The sequence below is a fragment of the Garra rufa genome, chromosome 11 (assembly GCF_049309525.1).
Source record: "Garra rufa chromosome 11, GarRuf1.0, whole genome shotgun sequence".
Lineage (NCBI taxonomy): Eukaryota > Metazoa > Chordata > Actinopteri > Cypriniformes > Cyprinidae > Garra > Garra rufa.
Window position 1 is genome coordinate 25704300 of NC_133371.1, and position 18141 is coordinate 25722440.

Below are 18141 nucleotides of genomic sequence, written 5' to 3' on the forward strand. Positions count from 1 at the left end.
CTTTTCTGAAGAACAGTGGGCAGTTTAAATGTTCAGGACAAACAAGGGACTCATGAACAACTATCTCTAAACAAAAAAACTCAACTGTGGATCATTCAGGTAACAATACAGTATTAAAAATCAATTGTATGTAAACTTTTGAACAGGGTCATTTTTATAAATTCAACTATTATTTTCTCTTGTGGACTATATGTAAACATCTGAAAGGGGGTTGTAAACTTTGGACCTCAACTGTAATTGAAATAGTTACGCTACTTATTACATTTTAAATAGGGTAATTCGTAATCTGTAACCCATTTCATTTCCAAAGTAACCTTCCCAACACTGTGTCATGTGTCAAGTATCAAGCAATGTCAGTGGAGAGCAACAGACACTAAATAGAAAAAAAGCACATACTTGCAGTATGACCCGCTCTGAAGAATTCCTCCCTTTGCCTGCAGCTCCAGGCTGAAGGACTTGAGGAGACGTCCACAAACTTAGCAGCTTGCTACCTCTTGACAGCACCCTAAAAACACAAAATGCAGGAAGTCATGTTTATATTACTAATTAACCGCAGTCTCAAATTTATAAACCTCGCACAGGCATCCCAATATACAGTGATCATGTTGTACTGTCATACAGGACTTGCTATAATTACAAGATTTTGAGTTGAAATTGTTGAGTTGTAAATGTAACGATATCAAAATCTCACAATATGATAATATCTCGATATGAAGTCCATGTTACGATATTTCTTGCGATATTTAAAAAAAAAGTACATCGAGAGTTCAAAATTAAGAGGTCTCTTTTCTCACTTTGTGAAAATGGCAATTACTCTCAAAGGTAAATAAATTTTATCTGAGGTATTATTTTATGACTTGCCTTCTGAAATCGAACAAAGGCATGGACACTTTTCCCAAAAGCTCGGGACCCTTCCGTTGCTTGTTGGAGTCTGGCGAGTTGTTCGCATTCTGGTTGAGAACCCCATAGAGAGAAAGACTCAACATGGCCTCCAGCGGTAACAGCGCCACTGAAATAGGGAAATTTATCCTAAAGAAACAGAGGAAGTTGTCACCAACAGCAGAAACTGGCAGTAATCCCGCTGATTTCCCTCTAAATGCAGGAAGTAGCATGGCAGCACATTTAAGGGGCATTAACACTTACAATTCGTCCCATTTGATGTGGTAGAAAAAACTCTTGTAGGTTCCCACTTTTTTGGACTGGACAGGCTTGAAGAGATTCCTGTTGTTGTGGGTCAGGGCACACATCAGGTAGTATTTTTCAAAACTGAAAAACAGGAAGAACAAATTACTCTACGGCACGAAAAAGGGAAGAAAACATTGGCCTGTACTTATCTATTGCCAAAAGCATAATTTGACTGAATATGATTTTTAAACTTACTTTTTTATTTAGTGGTTTGTTTATATTCATTTAAATATTTGTTTGAAATATGTGTCAAATGATGCCGAATTATGTGCTTTTTCAGCGCAGCAATCGAAGTTCAAATATTTTTAGGATTATAGATGGCACACAGACACATATTTTCAAATCTCTTTTGTTGCAGTCTATGGAAATTTTTCATGCAGCTATAAATAAGTTTCATGATGAGCACTGTGGTAGAAAGTATCCTGGAGGGAAAAATTAGTAACAAATAAAAGCTTCTCCCTCGAGAGGACTGAATCAAAATAAAGAACCAAGTGGTGCAGAACTTTGACCCTTCTTTGCCTCCAAACACACACCACACCCCTCTCTCTCCGTCCAGCTCTGCCTGCTCTCACTGTTCGTTATGAAAATCACTAGTCAAGTCTATTTTGGCCACAGCAGATAAGTGCTGCTGCTGAGGCTAGATAAAAAAAAAAAGAGAGAACTAGAGATAAAGCAAGCTACGCAGTAGCCTAAAACAAAGATTAATCCACTTCCACTGGCTTCAACAAACTAGTATATACTATATATTGGTCATATATAGAGTATTAACTATTTTAATTTATACTATAAAGCTGTTAAATGCATGAATCTGATTGATTGAAAGTGTGCAATTATTTTCAGGGAAACGCACAGCTAAAGTAGTTCCAGGCAGGTCTTGACCACGTTACATGTGGGTGCATTACACACAGAAAAGAGTAATAGATCTTTTGAATCTGTAAAGACTCCATGTTTATTTGTGTGCACTCACAATAACAACGAAACGTTGCATTTTGTAAAATAATGCAAAGATGCGCTTTCGGCTGTCTTGATCTCTGTGAACTTGAGCGCGAAACTTTGAAACTGTGTATACTTGCCTTACAGACATGAAAAATATATCTATAGAGAGTGGAATGTCTACTTTTAAATGAACCAATTTAAATAGAAAACAAATATTCTCAGATTATGTAATCTGTATGAAACATGCATACAGGTGCATCACTACTGCGGAGATGACGAGTCAGTGTCGCCAACTTCATCTCTTAAGCCGAAAACAAAGAAACTGACAATTATCAATAAATTATTAAAACGTTAATGCAGTCTCCTAGCTGTTTTCCTTGACACATTCATAATTAGGCCTATTATATCTGCTGGTTCGCTGTTGCAAGCTTTTTTGTGTGTTCTTGAGTGCTTATTACATTATGTAGGCAATTAAAAGGCTCATTGTTTTGATTTATATGGTTTATTAATAAACGTGCAACTAATTGTTGACTAATTCTTAAAATGAACAACTACTAGTTAACCAGAAGAATCAAGCCTCTGTTCCTAAGTCTAAAATTATGTTTTGGATTTAGCAATGGAGGGGTTGATGAGATAAATCCTACTCACAGGAGCATTTTAAGGACAAAAACCTTATGAATATCTGTGAATACAACATCTGAACAATATTTGAGGTGTGGTAACCGTAGTATAAGTGGAATAATTGACTCCGGTCCATTGAATTATTAGAAAATAATGCACATCTGATGTGTAATGTCCACTTCGATGGCTCTCATTCCTTGCAACATTTTTCACAGGTGGCCATTTCAAAAGCGTGTTGAATACAGTTATTGTGGAGTATAGTGAATGGGAATAATATGATTCTAAGCTCTCCAAGTTGGGTTTAATGGCCCAGATATAATTTATTGATGCTGATTGCTCCAAGAGAACACAGACCCAAAATTACTCAAATTATCTAGGAGGAAATAACAGTGTAATGAATACAGACTAAGGCAGTGCTTTGAAAGTAGTAGAGAAGTTTACCTTGGCTGTGAGTTTGTTATATAGAGTCATTATCAGTCTAAAGTGAATTAAACAGCGTTTAGTGCTTATTTAGACTGCTGGGCTTGATACGCCAAAACAGGAAGGGTAGATTTCTTGATTATAAATTAAAGTAATAAAGGGATAGTTCACCCAAAATTGAGAATTCTGTCATTAATTACTCACCCTCATGTCATTCCAAAACCGTAAGACATTTGTTCATCTTCAGGACACATATTAATTTTTGATTTCCGAAAGCTTTTGAATTTAATCTAAACAAGTGGTCTCAAACTCAATTCCTGAAGGGCCACAGCTCTGCACATCTTATCCCTAACCCGAATCAAACACACCTAATCCAGTTTATCAAGGTCTTCAGGATTACTAGAAACTTCCAAGCAGGTGTGCATTGGAGCTGATTGGAGCTAAACTCTGCAGAGCTGCGCCCCTCCAGGAATTGAGTTTGAGACCACTGATCTAAAATATCTCATTTTCTGTTCTGAAGATGAATGAAGAATGTCTTACAGGTTTGAAATGACATGAGAGTGAGTAATTAATGACAGAATTTTCATTCTGTGAACTACCCCTTTAAGCTAAACCTCAGAAACACTCGTGTCACAAGAACTAAAAAAGGACTGTGCTTACCTGCTGACCCAGGTAGCAGGAATGCCATGAACGGCAAAGAGAGTGAACTGCAGGTGCTCTGTGGTGCCTGAGGCCTCTTTGCTGTCCCTCCCGTCCTCCATGTGCTCTTCCATAGTGCAACCAGTAGTAGTTGGACAGAAAGACCTCAGGAAGAGTTTAGCGAGATCATACACAGCATCTGTGACTCCAGATAAACTCTCCTCCACTGGGCTAGCATGACCTGGGGATCACAAGAAGCAGAGTACAGCATAGGTGAACAAAAAAAGCTTTAAAGGTAAAGTAAGTCATTTCTGCATGACTAGCATCACCACACTGAAGAGAAAAAGGCTCAAATTTGCTAAAATGCTAAAATAAACAGTAAACTTGAATACTACTACTACTACTACTACTAGTAATAATAATAACATACAGAATGGTTGGATTTGGATATGAAAATGGATGTGATCATGAAAAATAAAATTCTGATAACACCACAGAGCCACAGTGCTTACACTTTTTCAGGGGGAAATAGCCACCTAAAGGGCTTACTTGTATATGACTCTGCATATGAAGTATTAGAGTTGTGAGTTTTAATAATGAAAATATAGCTGCAGGCAGCGATTACCAGGGTTCAAGCACTTTAAGACATTTAAGCACATATGAAAAAAGTCATTACATATTATTTAGCAAGCCTGTAACCTCCTAAATCAACTATTAAAAAATATTGTTGGCAAATCCTGGTCATTTACCATAGAAATATGATTTTTTTTTTATGTTTATGACTGTTATAGCACCAGCTTCGATCTGTTCTCCCTAAAACTTCACATTCTTGTGTAGAATCACTTGTCGCATGTGCTCACCAGGTTTCGTGAAGTTTTGAGTTTTAGTTTAGGCTTTTGGGTATATCTGGACAGGCCCCTTTTCTAAACGGCCCGTTATAGCTTCCAAAAGGGGCAATAAAATTTTTTTATGATAATTATTTACCTAGAGAGATTGCACTTTTTTTTTTTTTTTTTTCAGATTGAGTGAAAAACCTAGGACTAGTTTGCAAAAGTAGGTCTTTTACATTTATTCAACAAACGGTTTGATCGACAGCAGTGGTTCAAGAGGCAAAGTCATTTGGAAAGAGGAGGTCTATCGTATGACACAAATATTGCGCATGTGTGTGAAAAAACGTGCAATATACATTACAATATATCGTTTACGCCCTTGAAAAAATGCGATATCGCCTCCGCAGTGGCCGATTTCTTTAAAATTTCTAAAATTCTTAGGGCAGTGACTCAAACAGGACCACCAAGTTTCATTCCAATCGACGTTTATTAAGCTTGTCTAATAGGTGCTCAAAGTTCATCAGCCTATGGCGGCCATGTTTTTAGAGATTCGCGAACGTCCTAACTATGACGATTTTTTACAACACCACTATTAAGAGGCCAAACTCTTTTTATGTGACCTCAGATTTAGCTTTTAAATATGTGTTGTGAGTTTGGCGAAGATATCTCATTCTGTTCAAAAGTTATAGCCATTTCAGTAAAGGCAGCCTTGCCCATTTCGAACGTCTTGGCGCTCCTTTGTGATGGAGGGTCCAAAGTTTATGTTTTTTGATAATTATTGATATTCACAGGCAAAAAAACCTAGAACTAGTTCACAAAAGTAGGTTTTTCAAAAAATGCAAAATACCCAAAAATTTCACCTGTGGCAAAACATTTATGAGTTATGAGCGATTTTGCACTTTTGATAGCTGCAGCATCCCCATCAGGCCGATTGGTGCGAGCCTTGGGGACATTGTAGATCAGGGGTGTCAAAGAGCCGGAGCCCTGCAGAGTTTGGATGTACCCCTAATTAAACACACCAGATCCAACTAATCAAGTCCTTCAGGCTTAATTGAAAACTGCATAGTATGTGTGTTGGAGCAGGGTTTGAACAAAACTCTACAGGGCGGCACTCCAGGAAGTCTGCCCGATCAGTTTTATGTGGAGATTGCTGATCCTTGGCCATTCTAACAATTACAATAGGGTTTTAGTGCTACACACTTGAACCCCTAAATATTTCATACTTTACTTTTTAAGAGAAGGACAGTGAGATGTTTTTAGGAGCTGAGCTTACCATTAGCTGAACCTGTAGAAGCTGAACTTGTGGCACCAGCCTGCAAAACAAAACAGTATTCTATGAATGTATATGCAAACAGAAAAAGGACTAAAATCGCTGTGGTTTAGACTAGAGATGCACAATGTCAGTACCCTATTTTTTTTAAAGAGGAATAGTTCACCCAAAAATTTTAAATTCTGTCATTAATTAGAATTTTGCGCACAAAAAGTATTCTCTCTTCATAACACTGCGGTTGAATCACTGATGTCACATGGACTATTTTAACAATGTTCTTACTACCTTTCTGGGCCTTGAATGTGTCAGTTGTGTTGCTGTCTATGCAGGGTCAGAAAGCTCTCGGATTTAATCGAAAATATCTCAATTTGGGTTTTGAAGATGAATGAAGGTCTTTATGTGTTTGGAACAACATAAAGGTGAGTAATTAATGACAGAATTTTCATTTTCGGGTGAAATATCCTTTTAATTTATATTTTTTGTTGTTGTTGTTATTTGTCATAACATGAAAATACTGGCTTATAAGTATCCTCTACAATTTACACTTGACTGTTCTCTGACCTCTGGAGAACGTGTTCTAGGAAGGTTGACAGAGCGTTTGAGCCTCTTGATGGCATCGCTGATGGCTGGTGTCTCAACTTCACCCAGAGCACAGCACAGATTTTTAACAGACTGAACCACATTGTCCACTGTTTTATACTGGGTGCTCTAATGAGAGAGAGATGAGAGATCCAAAGTGAGAAACTGAACTCATTTCAAACACTTCTTTATTTCTTTTCTTACTGTGTTTGATAATAACAAGTTACCTCATTCTGAAGGCAAAGATTGACCTGCTTATGATATCCTTCAAGGTATTCAGCAAGACCCTCTCTACAAAAGAAAAAACATGCAAAGGAATGAGAGAAATCAACAAGCACAATCAGACTTCAAAGGCCATCCGTGGCTTTCCTAGCCTCTAGTAGAGGCAGGAGATAAGATGCAGCACATTCCTACCTTGTGACTGCCTCTTTAAATGGCCTCTCCACTAGGCCAAAGTATTTCTCCAAGACAATGGGGGAAATGTCATCTTCAGCCTGTAAGCATACAAAGAGAAAATACATATATTTATAGAATAAACATATCTGTTCATGACCTGGGAAGACAGTAGTGCAGTAAACAAATAGTTTCTATTTGTTAGCCTTTGTAAGTGTCTTACCGTTCGGGCCAGATCTTTTCTCATTGTGCTAAGAAAAAGAAGCTGTAGTTTGATCTCGGTTTCCCACTTCCTGCAGTTCTGCACGTACTCATGACTACCCAGACTGTGTTTACTGGAAGATAATGTTAAAGATGCTTTAGACATGGGTCAGAGCCAAAAGTAACAATAGCTGAATGAATCAATGAATAACTAAATAAATCTTTATACACTACCAGTTAAAAGATTTTTAATGTTTTTCCTTTTTGAAGATGTCTCTTCTGCTCACTAAGCCTGCATTTATTTGAGTACAGCAAAAACAGTAATTTTTTAAAAATATTTTTACTTTTTAAAATAACTGTTTTCTATTTAAATATATTTAAAAATGTTATTTATTCCTGTGATTTCAAAGCTGAATTTTAGCATCATTCCTCCAGGCACATGATCCTTTAGAAATTATTCTAATATTCTAATTCGCTGCACAAAAAAAAAAAAAAAAACATTTATTATTATTATGATGTTGAAAACAACTGAGTAGAATTTTTTCAGGTTTCTTTGATGAATACAAAGTTTAGAAGAAAAGCATTTATCTGTTAAATCATTTTTAACAATATAAATGTCTTCATCATCACTTTTGATCAATTCAAAGCATTCTTGCTAACTAAAGTATTAATTTCTTTTCCAAAATAAATAAATAAATAAATAAATAAATAATGGTAGAGTGTATAATGTTACAAAATCTTTTTATTTCAGATAAATGCTGATCTTTGGATCTTTCTACTTAACAAAGAATCCTGAAAAAAAATGACTCAACTGTTTTAAATACTGATAATAATAATAATAAAAAAAATAAAAACATTTCTTGATCAGCAAATCAGCATATTAGAATGATTTCTGAAGGATCCTGTAATACAGAAGACTGGAGTAATGATGCTGAAAAATCAGTTTTGAAATCACAGGAATAAATTACATCTTAAAATATATTAAAATAGAAAACAATTATCTAAAATATGGAAAACAAAATTTAATTATACTGGTTTTGCTATATTTTGACTCAAATAAATGCAGGCTTGGTGAGCAGTAGAGACTTCTTAAAAAAACACTGAAAATCTTTTGACTGGTAATAACAATAATAGTAATAACTAACATTTCAAAGTTTGGGGTTTTTAAGATTATGCTTTCTGAAGGATCATGTTAAGCAAAGATTGAAGCAATAGCTGCTAAAAATATATTATTATTCCAAGCTTTAATAATATTTCACAATATTACTATATATTTAATTAATAAATTAATAAAATAAATACATTATTTAAAAATCATATTATATATATATCTTACCAACCCCAAACTTTTTAATATATATGAAAAGCAAAAATAAAGAAAAGACTCTTTTTTATTTTATTTATTTATTTGAGAATGCAGACTAAGAACATTCCACAGTAGGAGATGAGTCCTGGATGACTGTGCTTTGGAAGCCCAGAGCAGGGTCGTAATCACTAGCATCAACTTGCCAAAGTCAAACGAGGACAAGACACTCATTGAACCAGACCAAACAGGAACTCTACCTTAACATAATGAGAAACTAAGGTCTTTCAAAACTCTGCATTGAACATGAATAGGATTGTACACCCACGGTAACTAAGGGAGGATGCCTTGCATTACAGACTCAATTCTTCCTAGAGCTTGGAATTTGTTATTTGCCCATTCCCCCTGTTCCCTATTAGGGCAGGCAAACCCTCCCCTAGAACTGTTGGTTCTGCTCTTTCGAATGGTGTGGGTAAAAAGGAAACATTTCCCTAGCACAATTAAAGGAAAATAACCCCGTTTTCAAGGAATGTTGGCAGGGCACTTGTTTATGTAATACGACAGAATGCCTGCAAAAGGGAAAGAGAGATTGTAAATGAAGGACTCACTTCTGTAGAACCTCCTCTTGTCCGCAGACCTTGAGAACGTAGCTGCTAATGTCCACCTGGTTCAGGTCATCATGGACCCAACACAAAGCCTGCATTATGAGCAAGTCTACTGGAGAACTCACTGGGGAAAGAAACACAGAAAACAAATGAAGCTGAAGAAAAAGTACCCAAGTCAGTGGTGTCCAATGTTAATTAGGACTCTCATTGTATGGACAAAACATTCTTCAAGATATCTTCTTCAACAGAAGAAAGTCATTCAGGTTTGGAACCACATAAGGGTGAGTAAATGCTGACAGAATTTTAATTTTTACACAAACTGTCCAATCTAAAGGATTAGTTCACTTCCAGAATAAAAATTTCCTAATAATTTACTTACCCCTATGTCATCCAAGATGTTCATGTCTTTCTTTCTTCAGTCAAAAAGAAATTAAGTTTTTTGACTAAAACATTCCAGAATTTTTCTCTATATACTGGACTTCAAAGGGAGCCAATGGGTTAAGGGTTTAAACTGCAGTTTCAATGCAGCTCTATATAATAAGAGTCATCTTGCACTGGCTTGACTTCAAGCATTACATAATCACATTGGGAAGGTCACATGTGACGTAGGCGGAAGTACCGACCCAGTGTTTACAAAGCGAACGCACAAAGAAAGTCAAGCAACCTTTTGAAAAAAAGGTAAAAAAGGCCCTACCCTACGTTTTTATGGGGTTCCATTTGTGCCAAAAAATAGTCGACTGCTTTGTACTTGTCTTTATCTACAGTCAAGGCCTACTTGTTCAGGTAAATTAGTGTATGTACAGTCGTGGCCAAAAGTTTTGAGAATGACACAAATATTAGTTTTCACAAAGTTTGCTGCTAAACTGATTTAGATCTTTGTTTCAGTTGTTTCTGTGATGTACTGAAATATAATTACAAGCACTTCATACGTTTCAAAGGCTTTTATCAACAATTACATGACATTTGTGCAAAGAGTCAGTATTTGCAGTGTTGGTCCTTCTTTTTCAGGACCTCTGCAATTCGACTGGGCATGCTCTCAATCAACTTCTGGGCCAAATCCTGACTGATAGCAAACCATTCTTTCATAATCACTTCTTGGAGTTTGTCAGAATTAGTGGGTTTTTGTTTGTCCACCCGCCTCTTGAGGATTGACCACAAGTTCTCAATGGGATTAAGATCTGGGGAGTTTCCAGGCCATGGACCCAAAATTTCAACGTTTTGGTCCCCGAGCCACTTAGTTATCACTTTTGCCTTATGGCACGGTGCTCCATCATGCTGGAAAATGCATTGTTCTTCACCAAACTGTTGTTGGATTGTTGGAAGAAGTTGCTGTTGGAGGGTGTTTTGGTACCATTCTTTATACATGGCTGTGTTTTTGGGCAAAATTGTGAGTGAGCCCACTCCCTTGGATGAGAAGCAACCCCACACATGAATGGTCTCAGGATGCTTTACTGTTGGCATGACACAGGACTGATGGTAGCGCTCACCTTTTCTTCTCTGGACAAGCCTTTTTCCAGATGCCCCAAACAATCGGAAAGAGGCTTCATCGGAGAATATGACTTTGCCCCAGTCCTAAGCAGTCCATTCGCCATACTTTTTGCAGAAGATCAATCTGTCCCTGATGTTTGTTTTTTTTTGGAGAGAAGTGGCTTCTTTGCTGCCATTCTTGACACCAGGCCATCTTACAAAAGTCTTGGCCTCACTGTGCATACAGATGCGCTCACACCTGCCTGCTGCCATTCCTGAGCAAGCTCTGCACTGGTGGCATATAAACTGGGTCGGTACTTCTGCAGCGATGTAGGGCGATTTTGAAGTTGGGGAAGAAAACGAGATGGGAGTTTTTCGGCATACCCTAACTGTATTGACCCGGATCACACAGAATATGCATGTGCATCGCAAAGACGAGACAAGACGAGCATTTGAGGTTAAACAGTATATAAATTGTTTGTTTCGAAAATAATTGATAGCTTCACTAGATAAGACCCTTCTTCCTCGACTATGATCATTTAGAGCCATTTGAAGCTGCATTTAAACTGCATTTTGGAAGTTCAAACTTGGGGGCACCATACATATCCATTATATGGAGAGAAATCCTGAATTTTTTCTTCAAAAAACAATTTCTTTATGAATGAAGAAAGAAAGACATGAACATCTTGGATGACAAGGGGGGTGAGTACATTATCTGTAATTTTTTGTTCTGGAAGTGAACTAATCCTTTAAATGTAATATTATTCTAGCGTCCTTAATGTCATTTTATTCTGTCATCCTTACTGTAAGTCCTGACGTCAACAGACAACATACACATCAACATACTGATTTACCTGAGCAAGCAGGCAATGACTGTACCCAAGACAAATGTATAGTAAAAGGTACAAAGGGGTCAACTCATTTTTGGCACAAATGGAACCCCATGATTTTTGTCAACAGTACACAGATGAAGAACTAACCACACGTGACCTTTCCAACATGATTACATAATGCGTAAAGTTGCACACGTGTATCGCAGAGCTAGTGCAAGATGAGCATTTGTGGTTAAAGCGTATAAATTTGTATTTATTTTAGAAAATGACCAATCGTTTTGCTAGAAAAGACCCTTACTCCTTGTTTGGGATTGTGTAGAGCCCTTTGAATCTGCATTGAAACCGCAATTTGGACCTTCAACCCACTGGCTTCCATTGAAGTCCACTATATGGAGAGAAATCCTGCAATGTTTCCCTATTTTTATTCTGGAAGTGAACTAATCTTTTAAATTAATCCTGTAGGTGTTGTCTGCTTGGTTATACAAAATTGTAAAATGTAGCCAGTATAATGCATCTTTTTGCCAAGCTTGCACTGGTTTGAACTTTACAGTGCACTATTACCCAACAATTCATCTGGTACCGTGTTGACTTGGAGGACAGCGAGGGATAAGGGTGCCATTTGGAAAAGGACTTCTGAACTAATCGTGAACCTCTTCTGGTTCATGGAGATGGAAACCCATAACAAGAAATAGATTTGGCATGAAAAGTTTCACTAGATCAGAACAAAAATATGACACCCAACATTATTGTTCATGGTCACCCCAGGCTGCAGCAATAACAGGCCCCACACCCCTCCTTGGAATGATCCTCTCTTAACGCTCCAAGCCTAGGGCTGGATTACAGTGGGCTGTGCCTGGCCTGGACTCTTCGTGTTTGCCATGTTTTTCAAGCCTAAAGGTCTGATGGTCATGCCTAATTTGTGGTGGATTTGCGGTTGCTTTGAAGGGTTGTGGGATGCCAGTAAAATTCCTCATCTGCCATCCTCTTTTCGTGGCACTACAGCAACACACATGGTGCTGGAATGTCAGGAGAGTGTAGTTGGTCTAAAATGACAGGAACTCCTTAAGGAAGCCATGGAAAAAAGCTAGAAGGCTAGAGTGGAACATCAGACCATATACAGTTGAAGTCAAAAGTTTACATACACCTTGCAGAAACTGCAACGTTTTAATTATTTGACCAAAATAAGAGGGATCATACAAAATGCATGTTATTTTTTATTTTGTACTGACCTAAATAAGATATTTCACATAAATACATTTACATAGTCCACAAGAGAAAATAATAGTTGAATTTATAAAAATGACCCTGTTTAAAAGTTTATATACACTTGATTCGTAATACGGTGCTGTTAACTGAATGATCCACAGCGGTGCTTTTTTGTTTAGTGATAGTTGTTGATAATTTTCTTAAACTGCCCTATGATCTTTAGAAAAATGCTTCAGATCTCACAAATTATTTGGTTTTTCAGCATTTTTGTGTATTTGAACCCTTTTCGACAATGACTGTGTGATTTTGAGATCCATCTTTTCACACTGAAGACAACTGAGGGATTCATATGCAACTATTACAGAAGGTTCAAACACTCACTGATGCTTCAGAAAGAAACACGATGCACTAAGAGCCAGGGGTGAGAACTTTTGAACAGAATGAAGATGTGTTCTTATTTTGCCTAAAAATAAGTTATGGACCTCAAAATCAAAAGGAAAGGATTTAAACACACAAAAATTCTGAAAAACCAAAGAATTGTTCATGACCAACAAGGAACTTATGAACAACTATCACTAAACTAAAAAAAACACAGCGGTGGATCATTCAGGCAACAACACAGTATTAAGAATCAAGTTTATGTAAACTTTTAAACCATGGTCATTTTTATAAATTCAACTATATGTAAAGTATTATGTGAAATATCTTATTCAGGTCAGTACTAAATAAAAAAATACCACATGCATTTTGTATGATCTCTCTTATTTTGGTAAAATTAATTAATATTTAGCAGATTCTGCAAGGTGTATTTAAACTAGAGATCTAGATCCTACACTGCTGAATATTTAAATAAAACTAAACTTTGTCAAATGGATGTAGCTATGTTAAAAAAGGAGAAGGGGGAAGGTCTGATCCAGGGATCAGAAAACTGAGACACTTAATCTGAGTTTATCCTGGAAAAGCCTTCATATTCCACACATTCAAACCCTAGTCGCCTCCTCAGCTTGATTTGCCTTGTCTTTCATGCCAAGTATGTCTGGAATTGCTAACTTTACTAACCTTACACACAGCTAAGCATTTTCCTCCACTTAAACAAACCAAGGAAAACCTCAAAAACCTCTTTTTCCTCTTTGAAGTTTCAGACAGTCAGCACTGACATGCAAAGACATGGTATGTCCATCATTAACTGTTAAAAAGTTAAGTAACAGTAAAAGCATTACTTTGTTGACCACTGTTCATGGAATAAAATCTCTCGAAAATCCCTTGAGCTAAACACAATAAACTGGGTCAGTCTAAGAGAAAAAAAGAAGCAGGAACAGTGTGAACTTCAGAGAAAGCTAGCTAGAACACTTCAAACATCTAGCTAGTTACATCCGAGCCACTCCTCAAATATATTAGCTGTCTGTGAAGCAACTTCAGGGCCCGACAGACACTGTGCCCCCTTTTCCCCTCCTAAGACCACAGTCTATGCTGGATTTATCCAGGACAAAAAGAGCTATGGGGCTTAGGCAGTAACAACACAGAAAAATTCTTCAACACAAAAGGCCAGTCTTGATTTCCTGCCAGGAGTGAGGTGGCCAGAGACTCGGCACAAAAAAACGAGGCCCGGCAGTCTTCAGAACCCAGCCGCTTCACAGGGAACTGAGCCAAGGCCACTACAGCTCAATGAAAAGGACTTTCCGTGCCTGGACCACAGACAGGTTACCCAGTAAAAAACCTTGGCAAGTGACATGCAAGCTGAAAAATGAAAAACACAGGAACCCTGGTCGAAGAATCTGTTGAGCAGACGCACCATGACAGTTATGTAAAAAGAGTATGTGTCGCAGCAGCCAAGAAATGCTCTCTGGCGCTGTGTCGTGACTTCTTCATTTGTCAGCTTCCTTTATAGAAAACATTCGGAGAAACTTACTATTGACAAATAGTGAGCACATGATTCATCAGATGTGATATTATTAGGGATAGCTCACCCAAAAATGTCATGAAATTATGTCATGATTTACTCACTCTTATGATGTTCCAAACTTTTTTTGTTTTGGGTGAACAGTTCCTTTAACTGTTAGCATAACAATTTTCAGATAAATTACTTATGTTGTTCACTGTCAAAAGCTTTTCATAATGGCATAATGAATTTAGTCTGCTTACCATCACAAGTGAAAGTTACAGGCTGTTGAGAATCAGAAATCTCAATGGACACTTTCACACTGCCCCCATTGTCCCCTCCTGCATCCCTTTGAGTGATTACAGGACTGAGAACATAGCCAGGATTGGTAGACAGATCATCATGTGGAAACTTTGACCTCACTCTGCAAAAATAAAGAACAAAACTTTGTGTAAATGAAGACCTGACACAGGTAAATATGGTGTGCCACAGGGTTCAGTCTTAGGACCTTTGCTCTTATTGTGTGTATGTTATTATTAGGAAACAATGTATTCGCTGTTTTATTACTATTAGCTACACACAGCTGTAGACTTCTTGCATTTCACTTGTCAGCAGTCCTTGTCTGAGATATACAGTATGTCACAAAAGTAAGTACACCCCTCACATTTTAGCAACCATTTTAGTATATCTTCTCAAGGGACAATACTATAGAAATGAAACTTGGATATATTTTATAGTAGTCAATGTGCAGCTTGTATAGCAGTATAGATTTATTATCCCCTGAAAATTACTCAACATACAGCCATTATTGTCAAAATAGCTGGCAACAAAAGTGAGTATACCATAAGTGAACTTGTCCAAAATTGTCAATATTTTGTGTTAGCACCATTGTTATCTGGCACTGCCTTAATCATCCTGGGCACGGAATTGACCAGAGCTGCACAGGTTGTTGCTGGGATCCTCTTCCACTCCTCATGGAGCGGGACGTTAGACACATGCAGGTGCTTAATAGGGTTCAGGTCTGGAGACAGACTTGGCCACCTCATCACCTTCACCTTTAGCTTCCTCAACAAGGCAGTTGTCATCTTGGTGGTGCGTTTGGGATCGTTATCATGTTGGAAAACTGCCGTTCGGCCTAGTTTCTGTAAGGAAGGCATCTTGTTCTGCTTCAGAATGTACAGTACATAATGGAATCCATGTTTCCCTCAATGAACTGCAGCTCCACAGTACCAGCAGCACTCATGCAGCCCCAGACCATGATGCTACCACTACCATGCTTGACCGTAGGCAAGACAATTTTCTTGGTACTCCTCACCATGGCATCGCCACACATGCTGGACACCATCTGAGCCAAACAAGTTTATCTTATAGTCTCACCAGACCACAGGACATAGTTCCGGTAATTCATGCTCTTGGACAGGTTGTCTTCAGCAAACTGTTTGCAGGCTTTCTTGTGAGCCAGCTTCAGATGAGGCTTCCTTCTGGGAGGACGCCTATGCAAACCGACTTGTTGCACTGTGCGGCGTATGGTCTGAGCACTGACAAGCTGATCTTCTACTTCTGCAACCTTTAAAGCAATGCTGGCAGCACTCATACATCTGTTTTTTGAAGCCAGGTTCTGCACCTGACGCATGGAACAAGTGCTCAGCTTCGTTGATCGATCCTTGCGAGGACTCTGTATAACCCTGACCCCTGTAGTGTTGCTTGGTTTTAGGGTGTTACTGAACCTCTAATAGCCTTGGCCATCTTTGTGGAGAGCAGCAATTCTAATTCTCAAATCCTCAGAGAGTTCTTTCCCATAAGATGGCATGTTGAACATCCAGTGGTCAGTATGAGAGAATTGTACTTAAAGCACCTAATTTTAACTGTTCTAATACAAGATAAACCACTTTGTACGGTCCTGTCAAGCGGACAAAAACATACACATGATGAATAGGACATGTGGCATTGCATGGTTAAACAACATACTGCTGTTATCACTTAGTGTGCACTCATTTTTGTTGCCAGCTATTTTGACAATAATGGCTGTATGTTGAGTAATTTTCAGGGGATAATAAATCTATACTGATATACAAGCTGCACATTGACTACTCTAAAATATATCCAAGTTTCATTTCTATAGTATTGTCCCTTGAGAAGATAATTGTTGCTGAAATGTGAGGGGTGTACTCACTTTTGTGAGATATTGTACATATGGGGTTTTGAGGCATTTCCCAAATTAGTCCTTTAGGTCCAAATTAGCCTTGCTTCTCTTATAGATGCCAACATTACAGTGCTGATTCAGGTATCCTGGGACTTTCTGATATCAGATGAACAACACAGCTGTTGTAGCAAAACCTGATTTTTTTAGGTACCCCTTTTTACATTCACTTCAACAAATTTGCGCATAACTCACTTTGAAATGTCTTCACAGAATGCTACGACTTCTAGATTTTGGGCTTCCTTTCCCTCTAAGACGGAGTACTTTGAGAGTACATTTGTACTTCCTTTATTGACCTGAAAAAAGAGAAATGAAGCCACGGTTATACACATGAGCAGACATTTGGCCTTCTATCCTGTACATTCACTTTCACTAATGGTGTCCTACGCATACATTTTGTAAACAATATATCATGTACAGTCTGTATTATGTACAGGGGTACCAAATAGACATGATTGATGATATTAACATCTCAGTTCAAATGTGGAATGAGACAGTCTCTCCGTTTGGTGAGAGGATACGTAGAATGTGAAGAATGTCTGGAATGCCAAAAAAGAGACTTCCTTCAGGAAGGAAATAGGTCAGAAAAGAACATCAACATGGAATTACAACTAGGTACTTTCAGTTCAACGATGGCTAATGTTCTAAGAAATTAAATTGAAAAAAAAAAAAAAAAAAAAAAAGTCACTCCCAGTCAAAAGTTTTTGAACAGTAAGATTTTTAATGTTTTTTCAAGAAGATTATTTTGCTCACCAAGCCTGCATTTATTTCATCTAAAACAGCAAAATTTTGAAATATTTTTGCCATTTAAAGTAAATGTTTCCTATTTGAATATATTTTCAAATGTAAATTTATTCCTGTGATCAAACCTAAATTTTCAGCATCATTACTTTGTTCTTCAGTGTCACATGATCCTTCAGAAATTATTTTAATATGCTGATTTGCTGTATTTCAAAATTTTACTGCTTTTGATGTACTTTGGATCACATAAATGCAGGCTTGGTGAGCAGAAGAAATGTCTTTAAAAAACATTTAAAATCCTACTGTTCAAAAACTTTTGACTGATAGTTTATATGAATGTAATCTCAATAGTATTATGAGCAGATTAGGCATATTTTTGTGACATTGAATAAAAAGGTATCTGATGAGAACATCTGCCTGCCTAAACAATCAAGAGTGTCAATATGGACAAAAAGAGCAGGTCATATGTTTTATTGAGGGTAATACATATATGCATTGAATGCGACAATGGTTTCTTTAGCTGTTTACTAGGCCAGAGCTCTAGGCCTAACCTTAGAGAAAAATGAGACGCCATGTGACACACATTCACAAATTATTCATCCGCTTTTGCTTAGAGCTACGGTTTTACAGTTCTGGCTGCCCTACATGCAATCTCTCCCAGTCCAAACAGAGCTCTTCCTCAGGTTAAAAGTTTATGAGGAATCTGCCAAAAACTATTAAAAAAAAAAACACTCAGGAATGGGAGGATGGAGGAAGCTGGCTTACGTGAGCTTAGAATTCGATTGAATATAAGTACAATTCCATGATCTTCCACATTTGAGAGTAATAGAGTT

The 18141-nt window shown here is 37.5% G+C and overlaps 1 protein-coding gene across 1 annotated transcript in view; it reads right to left on the reverse strand.

Moving 5' to 3' along the window:
• pik3c2a (phosphatidylinositol-4-phosphate 3-kinase, catalytic subunit type 2 alpha) overlaps positions 1-18141 on the reverse strand; it is a 53965-nt gene that overhangs the window by 21133 nt on the left and 14691 nt on the right. The window contains exons 3-14 of the mRNA XM_073850313.1: positions 16763-16863; positions 14631-14791; positions 8986-9106; positions 7097-7208; positions 6895-6974; positions 6708-6771; positions 6463-6609; positions 5905-5944; positions 3823-4042; positions 1144-1266; positions 862-1029; positions 397-505 (exon numbers count right to left, since the gene is read on the reverse strand). Coding sequence (XP_073706414.1) covers positions 397-505; positions 862-1029; positions 1144-1266; positions 3823-4042; positions 5905-5944; positions 6463-6609; positions 6708-6771; positions 6895-6974; positions 7097-7208; positions 8986-9106; positions 14631-14791; positions 16763-16863 — 1446 coding nt within the window. The remainder of the gene's footprint in view (positions 1-396; positions 506-861; positions 1030-1143; positions 1267-3822; positions 4043-5904; positions 5945-6462; positions 6610-6707; positions 6772-6894; positions 6975-7096; positions 7209-8985; positions 9107-14630; positions 14792-16762; positions 16864-18141) is intronic.